Source organism: Epinephelus moara, chromosome 14 (assembly GCF_006386435.1).
Source record: "Epinephelus moara isolate mb chromosome 14, YSFRI_EMoa_1.0, whole genome shotgun sequence".
NCBI classification, from domain to species: domain Eukaryota; kingdom Metazoa; phylum Chordata; class Actinopteri; order Perciformes; family Serranidae; genus Epinephelus; species Epinephelus moara.
Window position 1 is genome coordinate 25,089,384 of NC_065519.1, and position 20,260 is coordinate 25,109,643.

The following is a 20,260-nucleotide window of genomic DNA, read 5'->3' on the forward strand; positions in this document are numbered from 1 at the left end:
TACACGATGAATATTCTTCCCGCTCACAATTAAAAAATACAACAGTACTATTGTGAACTTGGGTATGTACATTTCCCTTGGAAATAGAGAGAATTGTAATAAGTGCATAAGTGCATTTGTCTACACATTTTGATCTAAGGAGTTACACAAACCTTCATAGTTTTTTTTCTACTGCATTGACATAATGAAAATGTTGGCACAAGACTTGCATGTTTTCAGCTTCAAGTAAATGTCAATATCTGAAAGTTGGCAACAGGAACATGAGATATATAGGAAAGTTGTTTGAAATGTGCATGTTAATGAGCTGACAGATGTCATTCTTCCACCAATCCAGACCAAGAAAAACATTTGACTACAACCAGATTGAGTAGAAAGCTGCATTTTTTTCAACACTGACCAGTCCAGAGCTTACAAGGGCTGCCTGAATAACCTTGAATGGGTGATCAGTGCCACATGCACATAGTTGAGGTATTTCAAGCATTGGCACTTTTCAAAGTTTTTGAACTTACAACAATTTTGTGATATTTAGCTTGTAATTAACATTTACCCCAAAAAAGACCAAAGAAACAAAAAGAGTCATAATGTAACCTTAAATTATTGAAAAATACTGAAGGGTTACTGACTTTGACCATTTTTGAACAACTTGAAATAAATATAATTTCTCTCGTTTACTCTTTTTAGCTCAAAGGCCTGGTTGCTGGTAGGTTTTCAAAGCTGCACTTTTTAAATGGCACTTTGCAAATGCTGAAAAACTACAGACGTACCCATCCAGGACACTGGATGAGAGAGCGTGTAGGCTGGGTATCATGATCACCAGCAAACCAAGGAGAAACCCAACCAACCCATGTCAGACATACATTTCTGCTCACACTTATTCTGGCAATGGGAGAAGAGGCTCGGCACATCCTACAGACCAATGGTGTTGGCGATGGGCACTGAGGATGGCTATCGAGATCAGACAACAGATGGATAAAGGAAGAGTAGAGAGAGTAGCAGTCTAGAAAAAAGGCTAGTTTTAAAGTTGAGTGTGGGAGCAGGGAGACGTGTCGGCCCCGGACCCTGTCTTCTCAAAGTCTAGTCTGAGCCTCGGGAATATAGATCTCGATGCTGTCTGCTCGCTCCGAGGCTGAATTCTGCCGGAAGGAGGCTGCCCGCTTGGCCGCCATTAGCCGTCGACGGGCCTCCTGCCGCTGCCTGTCTGGGAGGTCCAGGGATTTCTCCCGCGTCACCATACTCCTCTGTCGAACTGTCTTCTTTGGTACAGGGGCTGGTGGCTTTGTAGGGAGAAAAGAGGATAATTAAGGGGTGTTTGTGCAGCTTTGGTTAGCGCTTCAACAATTTGCTGGGGCCTACAGTGATCAGAAAACACCAACAAACTCAGTGTTCAAGATTATGATGCAGCCCTGTTGGCATGTTTTAATCAGTATCACAAACAAATCTGTGCGTGTAAGTTTGCCAACTTCATCTGAAAAGCTTGGAAAAGAAAGCAAGATAGATTATTTAATTATAGAACTTCTTCTGATGTTTTCTGTACCACTTAGTAAATGTTTCTGTCAGTTATTTTTGAGTTTTGTTGTATTCAATGATGATTTGAAGACTGAACTGCGAAAAATGCTTCAGCTGTTTTTCTATTTCTGGACTTCAAGTCGTGTACGCTGCACTCTGCTCCTGGTTTGTATGAATTAAGGTGTGTTATACACGGATGTTGGCTGGGCATAATAATATGCACAGTGATATAAATTTCATTCATTCACTCTGTACAAAGACTTGTTCAATTATTTGTACTGCCCTTTAAATAAGATGTTTGCTAAGGGACTGTATAAAAGTGTTTGTGGTGGGGAAGAGGGCAGAAATGTATGTTTCCTCAAATTATAATAATTACAAATATGAAAAATATACTTTTGCAAATAAAACATGCATAGAGAATTTAGAAGGTTGGACTCTTCTTACAGAGAAAATTCGCCACCTTTTATGCGGGTGTCCAATCTGTGTCGATGGTAAACGTTGTCGCTTAAAGAATTAGATTACTCAGAGTATGCCATATTGACTGAGAAAACTGTCTTTGCAGCTGCAAATTCTGTTGTACTTCCTGCATACAGTGACTTGAAAGTGATGTAGTTGGAAGCAGGAAGAACTACAGGCTGGATTTTGCCAACGGGGTAACATCTGGCAGTCTATCGGTTTTGTTTAGGCTTCCACAGGAGGCGGAATCAGTGCCTGTCTTGAAGGTGTTCTCAGGATCATTATATAGAATACATGCAACTAAAAAGGCAGTATCATCTTCATGCTGTCTGGGTTCAGAGCAGACAGTGCCAAGGTAGTTACTCACCTTCTTCTCTGGGCTCTCTATGGGCCTCCAGTTGTTGTTCTTGATCTGCTGCAGCTGGTCAAACTTCATGGTGACGTCGTCGATGGAGAGCTGCAGAAGGTCCCAGAACCCAGCCAGGTCCTGAGAGGTGGGCCGCGGCATGGCACTGGGGTCCTGTGAGGGACGCAGGTGAGAGGAGATAAAGCGATGAAAACATCAACATCTGCAGTGACATTACATAAAGAGCTACTTTGCCTGTTTGATATGCTGGCACACACATACACATGAGAGTCATGACCACACACATTATTGCACTTCAGCACAGATCCACTAGATGTCCTTATCAGACCCATCAAAACAGAGATGAATGCCAGTTTTAGGGATTTGGGCTGGAATGAGGGATAACAACTTGTGATAGAGAGCAATCCAGTCTTATTTCCATGAATGAGCTCAGAAATAATAAACTGCCTTTGTCAGTTGGGTCCTTTTCATCACTCAATTCCTAACATGAAAGAAACATCAGACTGAGGAGCGCCTCACTGTCTCTGTATCTGCCTGCAGTTGCTGCAGGTTTTAATGAGTCATGAGATTCTGTGCTAATACTTGATGTTAATAATAGAATTTGGAGGTAATCTTAGTTCAACTTTTTCTGTTAGGTTTGAGCTTTTATTCATTAATACAGTCCCCCACTGCTCAACGTGTTCATTATTTATGAGGCGGAAACAACATTTCTGCTTGCAGACTTAGATATGAAAGATGCTTGAAAAGAAAACAAGCTATTCATTTTTTACTAGAATACACACAGGAACCCAAACAGTAAATGCTGAGCTATGACCTATGACTATGAATGTTATCAGAGAAACTACACCCACTTACGATACCAAGCAGCTATATGTTCACATGGTCTTAATGTCAAGAAAACAGTAACACAGTGTGAGCATTTGTAGTCCAAAATATCTGAGCTGTGGGCGTTCCTCTCCAAATTTCCAGAGTGTTTTCCCCACAGATTTCAAATTTATGCAGAAAACATGGTCTGTGATTCACATTTTGTTCCAAAACAAATATTACACACAAATTAACATCTCAACATTAAATATTAAAACCGTGCAATCTCTGCTATCTATCAAAAATCAAATGAAAAATTTCAATTGGAAATGGATTTTCTGAGCGGAGCCAATTTCTTGCTATCGCTGGATCGATTTATGGAGAAACACCGGTGTGAGCAACAGCGTTGTTTCAACAACACCACACAGTTTAATTTATTCAGAAGCTTTCACACAACATGGTGCCAATATTATCAAGGTCATGGTTTTGCATTCTGTATGGACTATGGGCATTTAAGAGGAAGCACTGATTACATGAATGAGTGCAGTTTATATTCCACTATGGTTAAAAGAATGGAGTGCAGAGGAAACTGTTTATCATAAAGTTATTCATGTGTTCCAGATGAGTGGTAATAAAACCTTTCAGACCTCTGAGTCAGCTTCAGCTGGTTGAGTATTCGTCAGTTTACTTCTGCATGTTAAGCTCTGCCACATAATTGATTGTATATTAGTCATACTTGCAATTTTACTTCCAAATTACACGCAATTCAAGGCTTGTGTCTTAAAAATCAGGGACAGAGCCAGATGTTGAAAACATTTGGGGTTCAGCCCAAACTCAAGTTTCAAAATCAAGTTTCTTAGGTTATGTTTTTTTTATTTAATTCATTCATGTTGTTACCTGTTTAACTTTGAAACTCACATGTCCTCTCGTTTGAGATGACATCACTTCCTGCCCCTGTGTGATTTCCCTCCCTTCTGATGACCTCACCTGTGTCTGATTGTCGGCCCCGCCCTGATTAGCCTCACCTGTGTCTCGTTATCCTCTCCCTCACCAGAGTATTTAGTGTGTGTCTTGTTTTCTCTCAGTGCCAGTTCGTCTTAGCTCCTTGTGTGTCTAGCAATCCAGCCTTTTGTTTTCCAGTGTCCTTTTCTTGGTTTTTTGGATTTAGCCTGTTGATTGACTGCCTCTGCCTCAGTCCTATTGGATTTGCGTGCCTCCACTGATTGTCCTTCTGTAAACTGAACCTACCTCTTGACCAGTAAAGACTGTGTTATTTTAGCCAAACTGTTTTTGGGGTTAGGGGAGATTTACTGCCTCAAGTGAGAAAGTTCAAGTAACTCGGGGGTATTGTTCACGAGTGAGGGTATAATGGAGCGTGAGATGGATTGGCCGTTTGGTGCAGTGTCTGCAGTGATGCGGGTGCTGCGCAAGACTGTCACAGTGAAGATGGAGCTTAGCTGGAAGGTGAAGCTTTTGATGTACTGGTCCATCTACGTCCCAGCCCTCACCTATGGTCATGAGCTCTGGGTAGTGACCGAAAGAAGGAGATCATTGATACAAGTGGCCGAAATGAGTTTCCTCCGTGGAGTGTCTGGGTTCAGCCTTAGAGATAGGGTGAGGAGCTTGGACATCTGGAGGGAGCTCGGAGTAGAGCTGCTGTTACTTTGTGTCGAAAGGGGTCAGTTGAGGTGGTTCGGCCATCTGATCAGGATGCCGCTTGGACGCCTCCCACTGGAGGTGTTTCGGGCACGTCCCACTGGTGGGAGGCCCTGGGGCAGACCCAGAACATGCTGGAGGGATTACATATCTAATCTGGCCTGGGAACTCCTTGGGGTCTCCCAGGAGGAGCTGGAAAGCGTTGCTGGGGAGAGGAGCATCTGGGGTGCTTTGCTTGGCCTGCTGCCCCCACGACCCAGCCCCGGATAAGCGGATGAAAATGGATGGATGCGTTTGGGTCCACTCTCACCTGGTTCACCAGTTGTTACATGGGGGCATGCTCCCCAAGGGAGATTTTTTTTTTTGCCATTACAGCAGCTATATGTGTAATTTTTCAAGCCATTTGAGATAACAGAATGCCTGAAACTCTGTACATCAATTGGGAAAAACATGATAGTTGTGAAAGAAAAAAATCATTCAGTAGAGCCTTTATCTTATTTTGCATCTAATTGCTCTCCAACTGTCTCTGTCAATCTGAAACTGTGACACAACAAATGTTAAGGATGACTAATTGGCACTCCTGCCACCTAAAAAGAGGCAAACATTGTTTGTTGTTACTAATTTTAAGTTATGTAGGGTAGGATGTTGATGTAAACAGCATTACTTTTCTTGAAACGTATTTTTGTTGTACTATGCTGGAGTGGAGTTCGCAGAGTGAATGTTTAGCTGACAAATCTAATTTATGCCAAAATAACCTGGATTGGATCCCCAACAGTGCCAAGTAAATGTAGTCTCGAATACTTTAAATGTAATATTAGGCCAACTGAAGAGCATGTACTCAATTATATTAGATTTCCTTAGGGAATAGCATTGTGGGATAAACAACGTGGGCATATATTATCATCTGAATGACACAAAATTGAAGATATTTTAAACACCTGAAAGATTCATGGCTTTTGAGAAAACATTCAAGGCTGGAGCCCCCTCACTTATTCTACCTCTGTAAAGCATATTGTCGCAAATTGCATGGTTGTTATGGTTGTTTGCGGGTAAAGTGGTTGCATGTACTCATCTTTTAGGTCAACCTACTGTGAAGGGACGTGTCGACTCCAGACACTTTCTCACACTCACAGATGTCATGACATTTAGATGAGGTGGCTGGTGAGCGGTGCTCCTGTCTGACAGTCCAATAGATTTACAGTATGATGGCAGCACCTGGTATTTTCTATGCTACATTTCTGGGTGAGGTATTACATAACCTTTTTATGATGTGGTTGCTAGTGCTTCTTTCTGCATTACAGCGTGGCATCATGTCCTGCCACACTAGCATGTTTTAACAAGAAACATAATAGATGCAAGATGGTTTTGAGTTTTAGCACTCATGATCCTATAAAAGCAAAATGGTACGGCATCAAAATGGGAATGAAAAGCAGATGTTTTATTAAATTACAAATCATCAAATCAGACGAGGATGACTTTCGCCAAATTGTACATCAGTATGTTAAACTGTCTCAGTGATACTGAGATTAAAGTTACAGTAACCCACTTTTACTTTAAAGTTATTTTTTGAAATCTCAAACGGCCTGACTCAAATCCTTTACATTTGCATAATACTCCAATAGAGTTTTACTTTGATATTTGTATGGCATTATAAGATTAGTATAATTCTCCTTTCTACAGCGAAATAATTTATCAAAATTACTCCAGATTTGAAATATCATAGTATCCATCATGTAAGGTAAGTTGAGAACAGAACACATTGCTGTTATCTGTAATTACAGAGGGAGTGCCTCAGCGTTTCATCAGCTTTATTCTGACCCCTGAACTGGTGATGTTCTGCAAACTGTCTCAGAAGTCTGACGGCTTCTAATATCCAGAGCTGGTAGATTTGGGAGGAGTCAGTGAGTTTTAAGCCCTGGCTGTGTCAGTGTGTGCTTTTAATCCTAGAGCTCCTCCAAGAGAAGTGCGCTGCTTGTCTCTCATTTAGAGAATTTTTAAATCAACCTTTACCAAAGGAGATGCAGGTAGAGAGAAATTAGACATCTCTCCAAGCTTCTTATCTGTGGGCAAACAACGGAAAGTATGAAGCAATTATTGTTTCATGTTTATTTGTCATGTAGAGAAATGCAGTTCTTTACAATGAAAACACTGTTAAAGGTTCAGTGTGTAGGATTTGGGGAGATATTGGCAGAAGTGGAATATTATACTTATAACTCTGTTTTCATCCATTTATAATCACCTGGAATTAAGAAACGCCTAACCCACCTTAGAATGAGCTGTTTATATCTACATAGGGAGCGGGTCCTCTTTCACAAAGTCCACTATGTTGTTTCTAAAGTGGCCCAGAGTGAACAAACAAACATTAGCTCTAGATAGGGCCACTCAAGCTTGGGCCTACAAGCTTAGCACACAGTACAAGTGTAAGTTGGTTGCAAACTGCAACCTTACTGCTCAACGTATCCTCATACAATGGTCCGTATGATATCTAACGAATTAATGCCCCTTGAATGACGTTATGTGCTTAACATAAAGTTACGTACTTACCCTAACATTTCGTAGGTTAGGTTTGGGAAAAGAAACAAGGTCATGATATACCTTAAAATGACACTATTACCCTTTCTCCTTTGTCACTTTTGGCTGTGCCGAGTAAAACCATGCCGCACCGATTTGTGTTTCCTTATAAGTTTAGACACGCCATGCCACGCCAAGCCGTGCCGGAGAAGGACCTTCTTCCGAGGAGGTCCAAAATTCATGCTGCCTACCCTCAAGCAGGTAGCAGTGACATCTTGCTGACTGCAGCCAACCCCCGATGACCCCCCTTTTCCTCCTAAAACAAGCGTGTGTGCTGCAAGACTCTACTTACCTATCTGTCTGCAGAAGACCAGACAGAAAGGCGTTGTTAAAAGTTAAAGTTAAAAGTTCACTTGTTTTGACATGGTTCCAAACACCTGTCTCCTGAGGGAAAGTCCTGTGTTTTGAGACCCATCCACCACCCCAGCATGCCTCCTGATGTCAACGACTTCCTTCTTTACCCCCAACAGCTCATTGATGTTGCAGCCTTCCCAAATACGTGGGTTATACACGAATTACTGGCTAATGATTATGTAGAATATATACGAATTTTGATGCATTCATTTTCATAAGAAAACGTACGAACAGTGCATGAGAACTGCCTTGACTTTACTGTATCTAATCCTGGTGCAGCCCCTACTCCCCCTGAATGAACATTTTCTGCTGCACATTGCAAAACAAGCAACACTATCATAACTCCGCACAAAGCTTCATTTGAAATATTGGGCACTTGCTCAGATCAATAAAACGAGTTGTGAACAGTGCAAGAAAAATATGAGGCAGAAATCTCTGACCCTGTGTGTTCCTGCACCGGATGAGCAACAGAGCGGCTGGTGTCTGGATATTTAGGTCTATTTAAACCCAAGTTTGGCTCAGCCTTCTGTTCTTCTCTTCTAGCACAAAACTGAAAATACACCCATCCACGCTTATGTATTGTTCATTTCAAAACATTCAGGTCACATAGAAATGTGCCAGACAGGTATTGATTCTCAGTGTTGTAGCTTTCCACAATCAATGATATTCAGGGAGCTTTGATTCAGTTTGTTAGTGCCGGCTAGAGCATTAAATGTGCACTGAAGGTTGGAGAACAAAGGTTGTGAGGACACATTAAAGGAGTGTGGAACTGTTGCTAATGACACAAGTTAATTGCACAGCGCAGACAGTGTTTTTTGGACTCTCAGGCTTTGATCACTCTGCGGCGGCATCATACTCACTTTTCTTCGCTCACTTAAAATTCAGATGTGATGTTTTCTGATTTATGCATATGAGGAAAAGTTGAATGGAATCTCTCATTATTTAAATTCTGATCTGGAGCGTACGAATGAGCTAAAAAAATGGATTTGACCTACATGTGACTTGAATGCTGAGTTTGTCTGTGTTGCCATAAAAATAATAAAATCTGACTTTTCTGCTAAGACTGAGAAATGATTCATACATTTCAATAAGGGGAAAATGGATAATATATTGGTTTAAATTTTAATAAATGGCAGCTAGCTCCTTTTCCCACATTTATACCTTTTGAAATTTACATATTTTTCTTTTTGTTGTATGCTTTACCTTTCATGGATCATCATACACAAATTATGTTGAGATAAATAAAGACTTTCTCTCTCTTATTGCCAGTGATTGTTTGTAATTATGTTATACTGTTTCTCTTGTTCTTTTGTTGTTATTGACATTTATAGAGTGTGTTATGATGATAATAATGATGATAAGTACCATCATCTGTAATCTGTTGGCAATTTGAGGGTGGACGAGACACTGTTGGAAAGAGGAGAGTGTTATCTTTCTATTAATATCAGTGTTGTTTTTGTACTCCAAATATTAATCAAAATACTTCACATTACATAGTGACTGTCACCAAACCATGGTTTTGAGAAAAAGGCCATCAAAGCCTGTAGTACGGTGGCCGCAAAGATTCATGACAGAGCCCATCACTCTAAAATTTGGAGCTCACATGTGACCTCAATGAATCTGTAAGGGTTCACACCCACACTGGGTTTAAAGCCTGCGACTCCGCACCAGTCCGTTAGAACTGAAGAAGACTCTTGGAACGGATTAGCAATAGATTTTTTACAAAACCCTTTTGATTCTTCAAATTGGTGGACCATTACGGACTAAAGGAATATACATAATTGAGGAATGGAGACATATTTAAACTTTAGGGACTGTTTCAAAGGTACAGAGTCACTACTTTTTCTTTGTCTCTCCTGTTTACCATGCTGGTAAATCTGAATGAATTATACCTTGGTGCTCATGGTTTCCATAAATTAAAGTGAATGATTGAATCGTGGAGAATCTATTCAGAGGGAAGTCTGGGCGGCTGTGGCTCAGAGGTAGAGCGGGTTGAAGTATCCTTGGTCAAGATACTGAACCCAAACTGCTCTCGATGGCTGTTTCATTGGTGTGTGAGAGCTTGTGAATGGTTCCTGAATAGCAGGTGGGACCATGTATGGTAGCCTCGGCCACCAGTGTGTGTGAATGTGTGTGAATAGTTGAATGGGACATAGTGTAAAAGCTCTCTGAGTGGTTGAAGGACTATAAAGTCGCTATACAAGTGCAGTCCACACCACAACTGGGCTAAGATAGTGTTAGCGTGAAGGACAACAAATGAAAACTGTAGACACTATCTCTCTTTCTCTGTCATTGATGGGTTCCTTACCAGGTTTTGCTGACACAGCCAGTAGAATTGCTGGAATTTCTGAGACATAAGCAGCTGAGCACTTCCCACTGCACTTCGGATTTTGCCTAGGACTGAAACACACACACACACACACACACACACACACACCATATCAATTACAACACATACAGTACAGTGCCATACATTCAGTACATTTAATCAATCTGTCACTTGCACAAAGTAGCCTTAAATCAGACATATATGAAGCTTTCAGTGACAGCACTCACTTTCCTCTGACAGGTCGTTCTCTTCAGCCTCTGCCTCCATCTCCTTGCACCAGCCTTCAATCCTCTTGGTCTCTGTGTGGAGCAGTTGCATGAACCAGCTCCCATCCCTCCTCAGGGAGGGGGATGCCCTGCCAGACTCGCCCGACGGGGTCGCGTTCTCCCGTGGGGAGGGGGGTTCCAGCTGCCAGGTGTTCTCGCTGGTGGTCTCCCTGGGACTGGGGGGTTCAGCAGGGGTCCGGTAATCCTCACGGTAGCTGAAGAGCCCCTGGGTACGTACGGTCCGGACCGCCCCGTACTGGGTGGGTGTGCTGGGCTCCGAGTGACGCTGGAAGCCCCCACCGAACTGCAGGCCCTTGTCCTCCATGGTAGGGAAGCCCTCCAGCTCCATGTCAGCCTGCACAGCTGCAGTCACACTGTTGGAGCGTTTGAACCTGCCCTGTCTGAGGTAGAAACACACAGATGAATGCACACATTTATACACACAGGCACACAGTGGCAAATAATAGCAGAGAGCACACATCACAGATTGAGGTGTTCTAATGAGCTTAAAATCCCAGAGCCATTATCTCACCCTTTCTTGTTGTCCTCCACCTGGATCCCAACAGAGTGGTACTCCCGCGAACCTTTGCTTTCAGATTCAGAGTCCGTGGCTGCTTCCACCTAATGTGAAGAAATGATACAAACCAACAGTGCTTCTCATTATGTGAGCCTCCGTTCCCCAGTGCTTCTGAGTTTATTGGTTTGGGACTGGACAGAGCACCTTAACTGTACACGGCCTGTCAGAAAGTAAACACTATGATTTATGGAGGCAGCAAAGGCAACAAAACTGAAGAGGTTTCCTGCAGAGGATTTTAGGTTTCTATGAAAATTAATCTAAAGGAGGATGTGCTGTATGTTATATTGAACACCATCTTATGCCTAAAAAACAATTGTTTTAAATATAAATGTCCATGGTTGACCAAGATTTTCTGTAATATTTATAATACTTGTTAAAGAAGCTGCATTCTGAACATGTCTATGATTCAAAGTCTGGGTCAGGATAGTCAACATATGGTTCTCAACCATGGACTATATAAAATAATGGACGTAGCTACTGTGACGTCAACCATTGGTTTGTGGACTGACCTTTCTGAAGCTTTGAGTTTGGCATTTCGGCTGTTGCCATGTTGTGTTTTATGGAGCCAGAGGTGACCATATTTGGATGAGGATGGAGCTGTGGATGATCCAAAGGTGGATATGACTCACAGACTGTAGTGAAACCTCACCGAAGCAGCTCTGCCCTTAAATATATGTAACTTTAAGCCTTAATAAAATGTACATGGGTCAGTTATATAAAAATTCGCTCCTGTACAGTTATCATGAATGTTGAAATTAGCTATAGAGACCAGAATTGTGTTTTGTACCAGGCTGTAGACATGTTTATTTCTGCTGTAAAGTTGGGCATTTTAACATGGGGGTCTACGAGAGCTGACACATTTCTGGAGCCAGCCTCAATTGGCCATTCAAGGAACTGCAGTTTTGGCACCTCCGCACTGGCTTCATTTTCCAGCCTGGAGGTTGGTGCTTGTTCTCAGCATGTAAGTGGCTGAGCTGGGGGCTAGCAGCTAACTGTGCTAACTCTATAGCAGTGCTAACAACAGCCACAGTGCTTGTTTACTAGGGGGAAAACTGGATGGTGGGCACTACACTTCTGCAACGATACCGTCCCAATATAAGCAGAAACTGCTGTATGAGTGCAGTGCAGAAAGGCGATTAGCTAGCCAGTAGGACACACTCGCAGGTCACACACTCACTTACATGCAGGAGCAGCCGGACCGTCTACCATAACAACCAACAAAGAAGCTTGGATTACAACAAACACAATATTGACCTCATTCTCTGCTCACCACTCCACCAAATAGCTAGAGCTATATTAATGCATACAGCTCCATTAAACTGTTGCTGTGCCACAGTGCTGTGTTGAAAATGATCACCTGAGCACCATATATGTGTGATGTGATGTCATAATTCTGAAATCCACGTTATATGTTTAATTAAATCCACTATGCATGCAGTACATGAAACACGAAAAGGAAGGTATGGAGTACTTTGTTACTCTATAATTTCTAATCGACTCTACTTGGCTAAAGCTGCACTAATCAATATGTTTACATGAACACTGGATCACATGACGATGTGTAATGGAAGACTCGCTTGTAATAATGAACCCACAGAGAATAAATCACCTAACTTAGCAGTTGCCCTCAGCTTTGCAGAGCTTTTTCAGCATCTTTCAGCTCATTGTGTTGGTTGTACAACCCACAACTTTACTGTTTTGGTTCGCTAACACACTCTAAACAGCATCCTTCCCCTGAACACAGGTGGTACTTTTAGTGATAGAGCTCTGATACACCTGCAGAACACCACCTGCCCAGCACCAAATGAGATGGATGAAGTTAGAAACTAGCTGGCACACATACATAGTGCAAGCATTTAGCAGCTAAAGAGCTGGATATTTTCTCCCAGACACTGGTTTAGACAAAAAAAAAGAGATAATGAGACTGAATATTGGGCTTACATTCATCAGGTGGACAGAGACATAACTTCAAATGAATACTAATGTTGCTCTTTGTTTGCTGGATGTGTAATGAGGCCTCTGTTCGCTTGCTATTTAAAAAGTAACGCAAATAACCAACAACACCCCAAGAAAAATGCTCACTACCTAAAGTTAGGTAGTATGGATTGGTCTTTGTCAAGTATCCACAGCTGTGTGACCACACAGTGACAGATGGGGCAACATTAGTGGATATTATGGGACAGGAAGCAAAAGTGACTAATGATGATCCCGAGCTCCTGCATGGCTGCGATCCTGATCCAGGAGCCGAGGCTCAGAGACTCTTTATCGCTGCCTGCACCGCTCCCCAGAGCCCCATGTTTTACTGTCTTTATGGAAACCCTGTCAGTGCTCAGCATTTATGCTACGCTTTTCTATCTGTCACTTTCCCCTTGTTTCTCCAATTGCTCATCTCTTTCCTGTTTAATTTCTTAGCTTTCACTTCGCTCTTTGTCTAGCGTTCACAATTTCCTACTGGCTTACTGTCACAATCTTTTCCTTTTCTTTTGCTGTCTTAAGCCTTTCTTTGTCATTTCAGTATTTCTTCTTTAGTGCCCACTGAGCTGTTATTTCTTTCACTGTGACTGTACCAAAAATGGTGTGCAAATCAGAAATTTGACAATACGGAGTGGCCGGATATTTTGAGAGATGCATAGTCGCTGTCCATTACTTTGGTTTATGACTAAATACCTGCAAAACTAATGATATTTAGCCTTTGTGTTGGTGCTTATTAGCAAAGGTTAGCACTGCTGAACCTAGGTATAACTTTAAAGATTGGCTAGAGCAGCTAAAAGATAAATATGTGTATATTCCCAGGATTATCATCCCTGCCTTTTCCACTACAATGACTGTTATCCACAAATGTCCATACGAGGCCTTTGGAGCATCTGACATTCATAAATCTTCCGCTCAGTGTAATATTTGGACTATGAGAGTGAGTCAAAGCCACTGGTTCAAAATAGGCTGTGCTTTTGTTGTGAAGAAATGTCAACCCTACCTTTGGTGTCGAGTGGTCAGTCTTAAAGCTCATATTTTGGGAGAGCCATTTTGTATTCTGTCAGGCTGTTTGGGAGAAGCTGTTAGCAGGGAGGAGATGAGTGCAGAGCAGCTTGCTGAGGTGACCTCCATTACTTTGTGTTAGAAGCAGAGCAAAGTCCACCTCATGAAAAGAGAATGAGTTTCATGTCTGTGATGGATGAGGACTGAAGGAGGACAAAACATCCAGGAGCTGTGAGATTTATGTCCAATAGGCTTACCTACCCTGAAGATGTTTTGGTGTACCTACGTAGAGATAGCTGAAGTGCACACACACACATAAACACACACACTGCATCAGTAATCACAGTCACAACGTCAGCACAGGTGTGGAAACTGTGAGCATCAGCAAAAAGTTGAACAGAGCAACTGTTCCTTTCATCCAAAACACACAAACACCACCTGGTGACTTCTCCCAGCCAATAACTGTGCTTAAGGTTAAACGCTTTGACTCCCCCTCCTTATACAACCTCATTATGGCTCCAATTAAAACTATTTTTGGAAATCAATCAATCAGCACCTCAGAACACAAACATGTCTTCGCTGTAAGGCAGCAAAAGTGCATCTAAGGTGGCTGTAAAGTGGTCCTTGAGGACTACAGGAAGTCAGACAACACCACGTCTGCAAGGTCAAAGATCAGAGATTAAAGATATGCTGACCCTCTCTAAGATACGGCTGCCAAAAAGGAAATAACAAATCAATACAGGGGCAGGCTAATTCAGGTTAATTATGCTTCAAGTAGTGGATGAAGCTGACTGATTGGCCATATAATATGATGTTGATGCAGTTGAAGCTGTGTGCACTATAGATAAATCAATATTTGCCTCAAGAGTTGCCTGATGCAACAAACTACTGTCATCTAAGCTAGCGACTGAAATGGTAGCTATTAACAAACAGGCATGTTTTATGTAATTTATTGAGTTAGTAATTAAATCATATTTTAATTGAATTTCAATTGACTAGTTCTCTCAAGAAAATTCAACCGGAAGCAGCTTAAAAACTCAACTAACCAAAATCTAATTAAAAAAGATGCCTCTGTAGAATAGAAAGCTATTATAATAAAAAACCTTCTGGGAAATTATTAGAAATTTGGCTCATTAAATAAATCATTACAGATTAATTTCCCAACATGAGTGTCTGAAAGCCCTCTTCATACTGCAATGAATATTATTCTGGTGTAGAATTAATAAACTATAAATGTATTTATTTATGTTGATCAAACAGTAGAGAACTGGAGGAAGAGGGAGGTAGCTAGTTGCTGTTAGCCTTAAAGGCTAAAACGTTTATTGATGCTTGGCAACACCGTCAGCTGCTCCATACTGAAGTCATCATAACTGTAATCAAAAAACATATTATATTCTAAAAAAGCTAACATGTTTAGCATTATTGGGGTGGCCCCGATGAGCCTGCAAGCACTTCGGGAGGGTTAAGACTCCTCAAAAAAACCCAAAAAACTCTCACATTACCAGATAATTTGGGCCATCGGAACATCGGAACTGATCAAGGTCCCAAACTGGATTTCTTCGACAATTGTCGGGAGGAGTGAATCAGGGTTAAATCAGCCCGTAACTCCTGTCTGAGCCCAGCTTATATGTTGGAAAAAAAACTCGGATATGTTACATTTGTATGTTTCATATATAGTAGATATGTTGAAACTTGACATTTCAATATTAAACTTTATGTTGCAACAGCACTGTGGTTAACATGTAGTTAGGTCTGGGCACCAAAACCAACTGGTTATGGTTTGGAAAAGATCACATTTCGACTTAGAATACACTTCTTTTTTTCTAGCCACAGCCTTGGCTAGAAATGTCTTGACCTCTCATTAAAAATAGTTGTGCTGGTCTTGAACAGTTGTCTGCTGCTATCTGCTGCTTGGCAGTTGTCTCTCTAGGTCTGACATCATCCACCATCCCCTCCACCTTCTGATGAGGAACTCAGCTCATATACGTGTAATCTGATCTATGTCACTTTAAACATGTTGATATGATACGTATGAAACATACAAATGTGATGTTTCCATCCTCAGTGTGAACTCTGTGATACTATGATGTTCAGGCAATCTGCACTGTTACCAGACAAGGGCTGCCCTCTCTACATTTTTGTCCCTCCTGGATGTTTCTGTATGTGGACCTTTACTGCACCTGCACTGGTAATTAAACTTCTTATGGACTTAACACACATCACTGGAGCCAATTTGAAAGCCAATATAATTCTCTGGTGCACTCACACATACGCACATGTATACAAAAAAACCCCCAAAACACATTTACTTGCTCCCTGGCTACTCCTTCCTTTAATTCACCTTCACTTCCTCCCAGCAGTCGGTGTCCTGCTCTTTCCGCTCCATACTTATCTCACCCACACTCTATGTGATCTGTACTCCCCTCTGTTGGTAATGACTGAGCTAATTCAGAGCTGCATGCGTGCTGATTTGGAAAGGTGGTGCCCCGACTGCGTGCTGCCCACTGCAAAGTTCGGTGAAGCGTGACAATGAGGCATTGAAAATGAGTTCTCATCAGTGTGGTTTGGCTGCCTGATCAGCCCTGGATGACTGACTGTGACCCTGACTGACAGGAAACTGTAGGGACGAGTTTCTGAGAGAGAAAAAGTAGAGAGTTATCACAATCATTGAGTGAGTGGTAAGGTGAGTGAGACAGTGAGTGGAAGAATGAGTGGGGAAGTCATATGATCAAGAAATGAGTGAAGGATTGAACTCTTTAGGGTCAGAGTGATCAAATGAACGAATGCGTGATGAATTACTGTTTTCATGCGAGTGAATAAATCACAATGTTTTTAATGTAACCTGGTTACTGTGAAATCGCCCTTTTCATTGAACTGATTCCTCCCGAGCACCTACAGGGTGTCTACTGTAATGAGACACTTAAAATTAATACTTTTTGTGACCTTTTTGAATTAATTATTAGCCAAATTAGGACTGATTTTTGGACAAATCATCCTTTTCTTATTCAAGCACTGCAGGTATAAGGATAAGTAGTATAGTAGTATAAATGTGGTCCCATGCAGAGGTAAGTTTTATATAGGCACATGGTTATTAGAGTCAGTTAAGTCAATCTGCATTTTGCCAAGCAAGTATAAAGGAAAAAAAAACACGAGGTTGCGTGTTAGTTTAAGGATTGTAACATCAGAAATGCTTGACTCATTTTGACAAAAAGAAATTAAAGGATGAAATTAGATGGAATTTTTGTGCCAATTACGACCTCACATATTCACATTTTTATGACTTTCACAGCCCAATATTTATAAAACTGTATTTATGACACCTTGCACTGTATTTGTGGCATTTGACACTTATTATTAATTATTAATTATGAATGAACTACAGGTTCTGCTGTGAGAAATGAGCTTTGTGGTCTATACTGTTAAGTGGAGGCAATGAATTTATTCTAAACATGTGCATTTTTGTTTCAGTTTAAATTTTAGTCACACATTGGGTTTGAGCCTACAAATGATTTTACAGCTTGGGGTGTATGGGCACAAATGCAGTTTAACCAAAGTCTGAATATAGTGACCAAGAGGGGGTCCCATTGAAATATTACTAAGACACGAAATAACTAAGATGGGAAAATATATCCAGGCCCAGTAATGCCCCCTGTAGTGTTTTTCCAAATGTACTGTTCTAACTGTTAGGACAGCAAAAGCAAGTTAAAGTCTACAAATCTGTGTTGGAGGTTTCTCATCAGGATAAATTACAGTACATTATTCTATTAGGCTGCTAGAACTAATGTGTCGCAGGCTGTTTTTAATTGCTCCAATTTACACATTACAGTGAAACGTAATGTCGGAGCAACACTCGCTGCTGGGTATTCTCTAAGTTTGGATGTGATACGACAACGCAGCGAGTGTAGCGGGATCAATTGACTTTGAAGGGATCATTTATTCGCTGGCTGACTCCCCGATGGCAACATCTGACAGTTTGTGGTGCCTGTGTAATTTCCGTTAGGCCGATCCTCTGCTGAAGGACTTTCTTAATATCACCTGGGAAAAAACAGTGATTACTCTTAAAAGGGGCGCTTGATTTACTTTTGCAAGAACCTTAAATGGGACCCAGCGACATTCAAACACCTCCAGAAAGAGATTGATGAAGTGGTCAGCTTTTTTTTTTCTTCTTCAAATATTTGAGAGGTTTTGAAGTTTAACTTTGCCCTGGACTTTGAGTAAATAGCAGAAAATGCTGAGTATACGAGAGAGAGAGATTTATAGAAGAAAGTAGATGTGAACGAGGGGAAAGAATGACGATTAAGAGTGGTGAAGGGGTGAGAACTGAAGTATGCAGACCAAGTAGAATACAAGAGAGCAAAATTACTACTACTATGCACAAAGCAAAAGAAGATACCGACTATGGCTGTCAAATTCACAAAATAAATTTGATATTCAGCTTTGATAAAATACTATAAATGACCCTGAGGTGATGGTGTGAGGTGCCACAGATTCCTCCGTCTTTGTCCCACAACCTTTCAACTGCAACTGGAGATCAACAACACCAGAACCTCTGCTTATATCAGAGAATGAGGCAGAGAAATCCAAGATAAGATCACACAGAGTGGGAGGCGGAGAGAGATGGAGAGAAAAAGGGAGAGAAAGAGAGAGAGAAGGAGAGAGGGAGTGTTAAGACGGTGAGATCGGAGAGAAAGAGAAGCAGGTACAGTAAATGGAGAGTGAGTGAATGAACCGTGGAGTGAACTTCCATTCACTAAAACCTGCTCCAGCATGAGTTGAATCTTAATTGATGGATTGCGGTAAGATGACTCACTCTTGCTATTTTTAGCTGCTGAAAAGAGAACAGTGTTTCTGAAGGGGGATGTGTGTGTGTGTGTGTGTGTGTGTGAGTATTCTGTAGCGTTATGCAACCATGCATAGGTCTGAGTTGTAAGAATTTTTGTACTCAGTAGACCTACTGCAGCAACACTCCCTCAAATTGCTCTTGTATTTTCTCCTAATTTTCTAATAAGAGGAGTCAACTGCAGATGTACCAAATGCTCTTAACAAGCAAATCTGCTTGTACCCAGGTGCACTGAAGGATGAATCCCACTTGATCGTGAGTAACTAAAATTAGTCTTTTTTTTTTCGCTCCTTGAATAATAAAACTTGTTTTTCCTCACATTAGACAACAATTTGTAGGCTATGAAAACAAGATGTCTCTGATGAACAGATTGTCTCTTACCTAAGAGAGGAGCAAAAATAAGAAACACTGGTGAATCCCAGATATCAACGGGTACAAACAAAATAAGAACAAATCATTGATACAGACAAAAATAAGAGAGAATTTCCTCACTGTGCACACTTTGACACAAGACTAACCTGTATCCCTATAGAGGATCGAGGCGTCTTCAAGTACTCCTCAGCCTTGGACACCAGGATGGCCTTGTCGCAGGTGAGCACCGAGCTGTGGCTATCTGTGGACGGGTGCCTTTTCCCAGCCATGACTCCGGCTGCCTCCATGGCGATGGTCACAGCCTTGGTGCTGTCCAGGCTGTCGGTGGAGTTGTAGAGAGCCCTGCCTGGGTTCAGGCCCAGGCTGAGGCCGTCAGAGGCCCACATCCCACCATGAGGGTGCCTCCCCTCGTGGTAGGCGTCCTGGGTGGACTCGGTGCTGCTCTGGGCCGTGATGGAGATGAGGGGTTTGGAGGTGGTGCGGGGCGGGACCGGAGGAGGGGCCTTCTTGTAGTTGGGTGTGTAGGTGATGGCTGGAAAAGGTGGAAAGACATAATTAGTTTCAAAATATTTACATTCTATATGTATTTATGTATGCATTCACACATTACGTCACCATCATTACAGCTCAACAAAATGTATTTTTGGTAGGTTTCATGATTTGGCCTATAAGAATGTAATATATACATCTATACCAAGGTCAGTCTGTGAAAATATCTAACAATTAAAGACGTGTTTGTCTGAAAACCAGAGTACATCCTGTAAAAGAGATAAAAATGACATAAATTCTCAACCATCCACATGTATATTGTTTTGCAAATATTCCCTCTGGTGTTTGGTGTTATAAAGATTAAAATTACATTAATACAATACCCCATTCTCAAATCCTCCCACCAAAACCAACAATGGATTTGTCTCCTAATGCTTTCTGACTTTTCTACCCTGTGAGTGACACTTAAGTGCAACACACACCGCCGCCGGCGCGGCGCTGTGGCCGTCAAGGGCCGCCCCCCAACACACACTGGCAGCGGCGTGCAGCAGCACCGTCAACATGTATTTCCCACCCCAGCCCTCTAGGTGGCTGTACCTACACTAGTTGCCAACGGTTGCCAACTGCTAGTAACAGAAGAAGAAGAGGAAAAACTTTGAGGCAACAACAACTTGAATTTCATGGGTGAGTTTCTTAT

At 41.7% G+C, this 20,260-nt stretch overlaps 1 protein-coding gene across 1 annotated transcript in view; it reads right to left on the bottom strand.

Annotated features, from left to right (window-relative positions):
- Positions 1 to 897: 897 nt before the first annotated feature.
- The window catches only part of dlgap2a (discs, large (Drosophila) homolog-associated protein 2a), a 209,739-nt gene continuing 190,376 nt past the window's right edge, over positions 898 to 20,260 (bottom strand). The window contains exons 11-16 of the mRNA XM_050061182.1: positions 19,221 to 19,606; positions 10,842 to 10,930; positions 10,271 to 10,710; positions 10,023 to 10,114; positions 2,330 to 2,482; positions 898 to 1,274 (exon numbers count right to left, since the gene is read on the bottom strand). Of these exons, the coding sequence (XP_049917139.1) occupies positions 1,068 to 1,274; positions 2,330 to 2,482; positions 10,023 to 10,114; positions 10,271 to 10,710; positions 10,842 to 10,930; positions 19,221 to 19,606 (1,367 nt within the window). The 3' untranslated portion in view covers positions 898 to 1,067. The remainder of the gene's footprint in view (positions 1,275 to 2,329; positions 2,483 to 10,022; positions 10,115 to 10,270; positions 10,711 to 10,841; positions 10,931 to 19,220; positions 19,607 to 20,260) is intronic.